Genomic DNA, 8,645 nt, shown 5'->3' with positions numbered 1-8,645 from the left:
CTTGCCGGGTGGACAGAGAGGAGAGCAAAATGGTGGAAAGGCAGACTTTATGATTGTTAGCAGGGTTGGGGTCTCTCAGCCTTTACAAACTGTTGGGTGATGTTTTGTTTTCGCTCTGACGGATCAGGCTTGCCTGGAGATGGGAGGGTGGAGCCAGCCACTAGTTAACCTTGGAGGCCAGGCAGTGGTGACTCAGACCTTTAATCCCAGCACTGGGAATGGAGAGAGGAAGTGATAAGGCAGGGCAGAGACAGGCTCTTGCCCCTTCTGGACGCAGGAAAGAATCAAATTAATTAGATTAAAGCTTCAACAAGCTGTTTGGATTAGTTGGGAACTAGATGCCTTTGCCTGAGGTAGTTGACCTTTGGAATGGATTAAGGGAGGTTCCTGGCCTACAAACCTGCTTTTGTGTCTGTTTACCCAGTAACAATCCTCTGTTTACCCAGGCCAAAGTCCTTCTGTTTAGGCTATTGTCACTGACACTGCCATTCTGGGGGCCATGTTGGATGTAACAATTACCACATGAGAGCCTTTGTTTTAAGCATTTTTGTGCAAACTAAATTATCTTTTTTTTTTTTTTGGATTTTTCGAGACAGGGTTTCTCCGTAGCTTTTTGGTTCTTGTCCTGGAACTAGCTCTTGTAGACCAGGCTGGCCTCGAACTCCCAGCCTGCCTCTGCCTCCCGAGTGCTGGGATTAAAGGCTTGCACCACCACTGCCCAGCTAAACTAAATTATCTTCATTCTTAACAGAAAGCAATGTGGATACAAGTCTATTCGGGACAAAGAAATGAAGACCCACATCTTTTCTTGTGGTCCTTCTCTAGTAAAGAGTCTGGAGTTGAAGGGCTGGAGAGATGGCTCACCATGGGTTTAGAGCACTGGCTGCTCTTCCGTGGTGCTCAGATGAATTCCCTCACAGCCATCTGGAATGCGATCTTGTACCCTCTTCTGGCCTGCAGGCATTTGTGCAAGCAGAACACTGTGTACATAATAATTAAAAAAAAAAAAAAAGGGTCTGGAGTTTGGTCCTACCTTCCCATGGGCCTTAAGTCCCAAGTCATAGCAACAGGATTTTGGGTTTTTTTGTGGGGGGGGGATATGGTGTTTTGCCTGCATGTGTGTCTGTGTGACGGTGTTGGATCCCCTGGACCAGGAGTTACAGACAGTTGTGAGCTGCCATTTGAGCGCTGGAAGTTGAACCCGGGTCCTCTGGAAGAGCAGACAGTGATCTGAACCACCGAGCCATCTCTTCAGTCTGTAACAAGGCTCCTAAAGCTTGTGTCCCACTCCATCTCCTGTCCATCTTCCTTCCTCCCTGCCAGTCATTGCTGGTACTTTTGGGAGGTCCCATCCTGAGCTCCACCCACATCCCAAAGAAATTTCAGTAGGACTCCATCCTTAAGAGGCCTTACCTTTGGTCATCAGCCTTCAGAGAGTGCTCATGGGGGTGAGCTAGTAGGGGTACAGCTGTCAGGATTCTCAATTATTCTATCTGAAACAAGCTAATGACGTCACTTTGGGGGACTTCTCAGACATTGCTTATGAGAAGTTTTCTGCTTCCTTGATTTGGGACCTGCTTCAAGGATCTTAAAAGATCTTCCCAGAATTCCAGTCCAGAGTTAATTGCTCTTAACTCCAAAAAACCTGGCCCCTTGAGCCCGCCCAATGCAAAGATGGATCAGGCAAATCAAGTCCATCAGTAACCCTTTCCTGTGGTGTCCCAGACACTGCCTAGGAGTTATTCAGTGAGGAATATTGCTGGTCCCAGGCTGAGGGCAGAGAAAGAGAGGAGATATTAGAAAGTGGAGGAAAGGACGCCCCAAAGAGAAACCAAAGAGGGAAAAGGAAGAGAAGACGTGTGGGGACGGATCTTGAAGATGAGCTTGCCAAAGGAGGGCGTCTTGGACAGAAGAAGCAGCATGAAGATACTATACTTCAAGATGAGCTTGCCAAAGGAGGGCGTCTTGGACAGAAGAAGCAGCATGAAGATACTATACTTGCAGGAGCTATATGAGGCCGGCCAGAGAATAAGCCTAGGAAGCAACAGAAAACCCTAGGAAATAGATGTGTATCAAATTTTTATTGGGATTAAAAAATAGCTCCTGTAGCCAGGTGGTGGTGGCGGCCCACTGTTAATCCCAGTAGTCCTAGCAGAGGCAAGGGACCTCTATTAGTTCAAGGCCAGCCTGGTCTACCGAGCAAGTTCCAGGACAGCCAAGGCTACAAAGAGAAACTGTTTCTAAAATCAAAACAAAATAGTTACTGCAGGGTAGGGTGGGGTAGGGCTGGAGAGATGGGTCAGTGGTTAAGAGCTGGTTGCTCTTCTAGAGGAACTGAGTTCAATTCCCAGCAACCACATGGTGGCTCACAACCACCTGTAGTGAGATCAGATGCCCTCTTCTCACCTGTAGGAATGCATGCAGACAGAACACCTGTATACATAATAAATCTTTAAAAAAGTTAAAGTTATGTGGCTGAAAAAATGTTTCAGCAGTTAAGAGTACAGGCTGCTCTTGCAGAGGGCCCTGGTTCAATTCCCAGAACCCACATGGTGTCTATAATGCCAGTTTCAAGGGATCCATCAGCCTCTTTTGAACTCCTCAGGCATCAGGAAGGCTCACGGTACATGTGCACGGTACATGTACTCCTGTACCGTGTACATGAGTGTGGACAAAACACTCATAAAATAAATCTAAATTTAAAAATGTAGATGCAGCTCCTCCTGCTAATTTAGCGAGCGGCAGAGAGGGTGTCCTGAACGTGTAAGCTGCTTGGACCAGGGCTGCTGAGGGGTCAGTTAAGGCAAAGGTCCCAGACAGATGAATAGTGATGAGGACAAGGAACTTCTAACAGATGACAGGGAGAAAGGAAGGCTATCTAGCAGTAGTGTAGGCACCTGAGAAGGAACAAACAGGGTTGAGGGGCAATATGGTATGATCTGGAAACATGAAAGGACTTAGAAATTCTGGTGTGTGCGGCTCACAAGGTGGAGCATGGAGGAGAAGGAACACTAATGGAGGAAGGCAGAGTTCTTTGTAGTGGTCAGCCTTCTACAGTTTCCCTCTACACTCAACCCCTGTATCTCATCATCCTAATAATTAAACCTGAAACAAATGTCCACCTGAAAGTAGATAATGGTTTGGGCTTAAAGAAAAATTTTAGTAAAATTATGCTATGATAGATATGATCTTCAAAGCAAATTTTCAAGACTGTAAAAGCATTATTTGTTCTAAGCACATGCGACTGGGTTACTTCAACAGGTGTTTTGGGAAACTACCTGCAAAGAACCCTTAAAGGGCCACAAGTGCAACACCTAAAATAATTAAACAGCACCCATAGATGCTCCGCGACCACCCCGAAGCCGATCTCTCCCCATGACCGTAGTAGACAAGGACCGAGAGGCGAACAGCTCCTTCGGGCGCACGTGGTGGCTCTGAAAAGAGCCTTTGGTGGGATGGAACCGACGCGTGGCGCTCAGGCCCGCTCCCCGCGGATGCGGCGGGCCAGCTGGATGTCCTTGGGCATGATGGTGACGCGCTTGGCGTGGATGGCGCACAGGTTCGTGTCCTCGAACAGACCCACCAGGTAGGCCTCGCTCGCCTCCTGTAGCGCCATGACGGCCGAGCTCTGGAAGCGCAGGTCGGTCTTGAAGTCCTGCGCGATCTCGCGCACCAGGCGCTGGAACGGCAGCTTGCGGATCAGCAGCTCGGTCGACTTCTGGTAGCGCCGGATCTCGCGCAGCGCCACGGTGCCGGGCCGGTAGCGGTGCGGCTTCTTCACGCCGCCCGTGGCCGGCGCGCTCTTGCGGGCAGCCTTGGTGGCCAGCTGCTTGCGCGGGGCCTTGCCGCCGGTGGACTTGCGGGCGGTCTGCTTCGTGCGGGCCATGACGGGGATGGGACACACCGAGACGAGAAGCGCGGAGACCTGAGCGGGGAACGAGCCGGCCGACTTTATAGGCGCAGTCTTCCCCGCGGCGGGGCGGAGACAGCGACTTGAAAGTCCCGCGCTGCCGGGCCATTGGCCGTGGCGTCACCGGCCCCGGGCCGGCCCATTGGCTGGGGCTGCCCCGCCCCTGGTCGCCCTGCTGCCTTGTCCAGCCTGCGGCCAGCTGACTGGACAACGCGACAGGGGGACACCTCTGTTGGCTGCAAATCCCAACTCTGGACGACTCTTCCAGAGAGGCGCGCGAGCTCACCCGCCCGCCCGTCGTCCAAAGTCCCAGAGCTAATAATGTTCAGTGTCGCCCAGTGATCGCCCCGTCGCGATCCCGAGAGCTGGCCGCGCCCCGTCGTCCCGATACACGTCCCTCTTGTAGACTTTGCCGGGGGATCGGGCGAAAGCGGGGCTAGTTGTGCTTTGCATCTGCCCTGGGCTCGACGTCGGGGTTAAGTCCCAAGCCCGGGGGAGGGGCAGGAAACGTTCAGGAGACTGGGGCGGGAAGCAGCGCGCGGGACAAGTTATGCAGGGTGGATGTGTAGGACCGACATATGGCGCCAAGTGCTTAGGACAGTGCGGGGTTCGCTCCGGGACAGGAGCACTTAGGGCGACCGCACAGACGACCACCTGGGGGACCTCGGACACAGTGGGAAGGGCGCTGGGGACGCCTAAAGCGAGTGGCCCACGCTACATCTTACACTTTGGGAACGGGCCGCCAAAGGCCACGACACCGGCTACCGTGACACAACTCTTTAATCTGAAGGAGTGGGTGGCTCTGAAAAGAGCCTTTGAGTTCGCGAGCGTCCCCGAGACGCCAAGATGCGGGCAGCGGCCTCACTTGCCCTTCGCCTTATGGTGGCTCTCGGTCTTCTTGGGCAGCAGCACGGCCTGGATGTTGGGCAGGACGCCGCCCTGCGCGATCGTCACCTTGCCCAGTAGCTTGTTGAGCTCCTCGTCGTTGCGGATGGCCAGCTGCAGGTGGCGCGGGATGATGCGCGTCTTCTTGTTGTCGCGGGCCGCGTTGCCCGCCAGCTCCAGGATCTCGGCCGTCAGGTACTCCAGCACGGCAGCCATGTACACGGGCGCGCCCGCACCCACGCGCTCCGCGTAGTTGCCCTTGCGCAGCAGCCGGTGCACGCGCCCCACCGGGAACTGCAGGCCGGCGCGGGACGACCGCGACTTGGCCTTGGCGCGGGCCTTGCCTCCTTGCTTACCGCGGCCAGACATGACGGAACACACAAACTCACACGCTCGCGCAAACAGGAAACTGGACCACGGCGCCGCCGCCTCTTCCATTTATAGACACGGCCCCGATTGTCCGCCTGACGCGCTCATTGGCTCACACGCGTCCTCGCTCCTTGGCCAATAGGAGCGCGCGCTCACAATCCGCTCATTTACATAAGCCGGGCTCCTTCGCCCCGCCGCGAACGCCGAATCACGACGCGCCTGGCCAGAGCCCTCATTTGCCTGTGGCCGTTGTCAGTGCCGGGTTCTCGGGGGCGCCCCGGCCTGCCGCACTTCGGTTCTGCCGGCGCGGGAGCGGGCCGAGCGCGCCCCGCCTGTGACAGGGAGTGCGGCGGTGTGGAGAGAGTTGCCGGGTGGGTGTAGGTGAGCCGCTCCGTCTCCGGTGCGGGCTTCTCGTCCCACGCCGGCTTCCCCGGGAGCTCGATCGTCCGCTGCTTATTTGTGTCCATCGCGGGAGAGCCTGGCGGCCCTGCTCCTGCTGCTCTGTTGCCTGGGCAGCTGGCCAGGTCACCAAGTACTCTTTGCCTTTTGAACAGTTCGAACCTTTTCTAGGGCAGATGCTGCTTCCATCTCGGATCAAGGCTTGTCCATCTCCTCTTACCCTTTACCAGTGTCTCGCTTCCTTTAGTCCTCTCTGATTTATGACACACAGTACCCGGAGAATGATCCTGAGACAGAACACGGGTATCTTTCTTTAGAGTGCGGCTACTTCTCTACTTGTCTTCAGCTTTCATTTTGTCCGATCTGATTCCCTTAGCCAAGCAATTGCTTAACTTTACTTTGATTAATTTATATGCAGGCAATGAAAGTGGATGTAAGTAAGCAAACTTACCTTCTAAGCACAATGAATGTTTTCCATTCATGTTTAATTAGAAAATCCAATTTTTATGATTTAAGTTTCTACAAATCTTTTGATGCTTTTTTCAAGCACATGCTGATGTATGCGGAGGCTTTCCTTTTAGGAAGATGGAAGCATAATTCGTGATACCTAGGAATTAGCCGGTAATTCTGATACCCTCTATTCCTTCTACTTGAAACATTGTAAAGCCTACCTGTTACATACTTGGTGTTTCACTGCTAGGAGCCTTACTTCAAAGTGTTTGGATTAAAGGGTTACTCTCATACAAAATGGCAACAAAAGACCTGAAAAGATCTGGGAGCGCTTTAAAAGGAAAACCATATAGAACCCATGGTGTGCATTTACTGAGATTATTGGTTTTGGCAACTCTGATTTTTGTGCAGGAAAGGAAATTGCTTTTGTCAATCATTTGCACAATGGCTACCCAGAAGCTACGAAGCTCCGTTTAAGAACTTTCTGCTGTGTCTGGTGCTGGAGTGACCCTTGAAAGTGCCATCTCTGGACTGCCATTATGTTAGCATTGCATCAGCAACACCCAGAAAAATATCACAACCAGCATCTTCCACTCTCTGTAATTTGTGTTAAGCTTGTGGATGATTCTACTATCAGTGGGAACCACTGGTAGATTATAGACATGTTCAATTGGAGCATAGTCTTAGTAACTTAGACAAATACTGAGCTAGAATTCTATTGTGGAGGTAGAATTATAAGTCTTTTGGTGAAACAGGCAAGAGTATGAAAGACTCTAAATGCATTTCTAAGCCCCCTCAACCCTAAGACATTTTTCTAAAACCTTACACTCTCTCTTGGAAACGGGACAGTCACCCCCACACACACATGCTGGACTGCTTATCCTCCTGTGTCCTTGTGAATAATCTTCAAACATAACTCCATTCTGGGAATTGAGGCAAAGACAACCCACAGATGTTGACTCAGTTCCTGATGTATTGATTTAGTCACTGGACCGAGGTCAGGATGGCCCAAAGATGCTCCTCTTATCTACCCGATCATGCAGCTCCTCTCCTGCCCTGGAAGAGACCAATCACTACTAGTAACCCTTTGAATAAGCCAATCCAATAAGTTGGAAGACAACCTACAGGTGCCCCCTTGTGTCTGTGGCTGTTCGCTTTAAAAGATGGACTGTAACAGCTATCATAGGTCCTTCATATCCTGAACCTGAAGGGCCCTGTCATGACAGAATAAAATCCTCTTGCTTTTGCATCAATTGTGGCTGTGTGAGTGGTGTCTGAAGCAACTCCTCCCTGATGTTTGGACTTCTAGTCCAACAAGTGAGGCCCCAGGGTTTTGGCTTGAACAACTATTTGGGTAGACAGTGTTATTAGGATGGAATATGGAGAAGCAAGTAAGTTGAGAAGTTGAATATCTGTCAAGCATTCTCATTCAATTTGATAAACTGATATTCAAATGGATATGTGAACTCACATTTGAGAGACTGTGCGGTGAATCTAGGATTCAGCAAAGACCACACAACTCTGCATGTATGGACTGAACACAGTATTAGGACTGCCTGTCTCAGGAAGCAGAGCATCTGCCCTGCTCCTCCTCCCCCACCCCCATCATACACACAGTCCTTAGGGTTGACCTAATTGGTTTAAAAATTGCCCTGGCTTCCTTCAGACATCTGTATCAAGCTTACCATTTCAAAAAACATGGAAGGGACAGTGTAGAATGTTATTAGGGGGAAAGCTTTGACGTCAAAAAGATAAAATTGTTGTGAAGTCAAGATAATAGGCAGGAGCGGTGCCAGTTTCTTTTTCTGTTGCTTTGATAAAATCTTCTGAGAGTTACTTGGCTCACAGTCTGCAAATGTTAAAATATCAGCATTTGATCAGGGCCAAACATGGTTTGACATTCTTTTCATGTAGAATTTTATTTATAAATTTCAATAATTGAATTTTTTGGCAGTTGCTTTCTTAGTACGACATAGTAAGGTCCCACATTGTTCTCCCAGGGTTGTGCTGTCCAGCAGCCTGCAGTGGAGGTGTGTGACAGGGCCGGGGCCCCTCCGCTATCTAAGGATGCTTCTTTCTCCCTCTGCACCTGGAAGCGGGATGTTTGTGTGTGGTAGCATAACTCCAGTCAGCCTCATCTTCTCCCTGGATGTTCTACTTCACCTCTTTCCCTGGCAAGTTTTAAATTTTATTCTTTGACAATTTCATGTAGTTAGGTAATGTACTTTGATCATATTCAGTTGACATTAACCCTTATTTGTCTTCTTATGAAGCTATTAATTACACTGGATGAAATCCTACTGTAATTAATTTAACTTGATTACATCTGCCCAAACGCTTTCAGATAAGACAGAATACTAAAGCACTGTGGTTTAGACGTTAATATATCTTTTGTGTGGATACAGTTCAAAACATACCAGTAGTTGGTGGCTCCTGTATGCTGTGCGTAGCCTAAGTTTTTCAGAACTTATCAATATTTTCTTAAGTGGGGAAAAGGATTTGCCTATTAGATTCTAAAATTGAGAGCTTATTACCAGCATCCTGGTCCCAGGTAGCCAAGGTTTAAGCTAGTAGCAGGCATGCACATACTGTCCCCGAATCCGAAGGATTCGATGCCAGTGACGGAATGAAC

The 8,645-nt window shown here is 50.2% G+C and overlaps 1 protein-coding gene and 1 pseudogene across 1 annotated transcript; both read right to left on the bottom strand.

The window, feature by feature from the left end:
- Window positions 1-3,427: 3,427 nt before the first annotated feature.
- LOC121450496 lies at window positions 3,428-4,318 on the bottom strand (annotated as a pseudogene).
- A 145-nt stretch (window positions 4,319-4,463) lies between these two features.
- Window positions 4,464-5,194, bottom strand: LOC121450936 (histone H2A type 2-A). Its single transcript, XM_041656330.1, has one exon. It carries the CDS (start codon window positions 5,162-5,164, stop codon window positions 4,772-4,774), a length of 393 nt encoding a protein of 130 aa, XP_041512264.1. The 5' UTR covers window positions 5,165-5,194; the 3' UTR covers window positions 4,464-4,771.
- Between the last annotated feature and the right edge of the window lie 3,451 nt (window positions 5,195-8,645).

The sequence above is a fragment of the Microtus oregoni genome, unplaced genomic scaffold (genome assembly GCF_018167655.1).
Source record: "Microtus oregoni isolate MIOR12 unplaced genomic scaffold, Mior012 000007F_ref0000211, whole genome shotgun sequence".
Taxonomy (NCBI): Eukaryota; Metazoa; Chordata; class Mammalia; order Rodentia; family Cricetidae; genus Microtus; species Microtus oregoni.
The sequence above is the reverse complement of the archived record's forward strand: the minus strand, read 5'-3'. Positions and strand labels throughout refer to the sequence as shown.

Bases quoted from the DNA above. Each gene is read 5' to 3' on its own strand.
- LOC121450936 (XM_041656330.1), bottom strand. From the start codon at position 5,164: ATGTCTGGCCGCGGTAAGCAAGGAGGCAAGGCCCGCGCCAAGGCCAAG.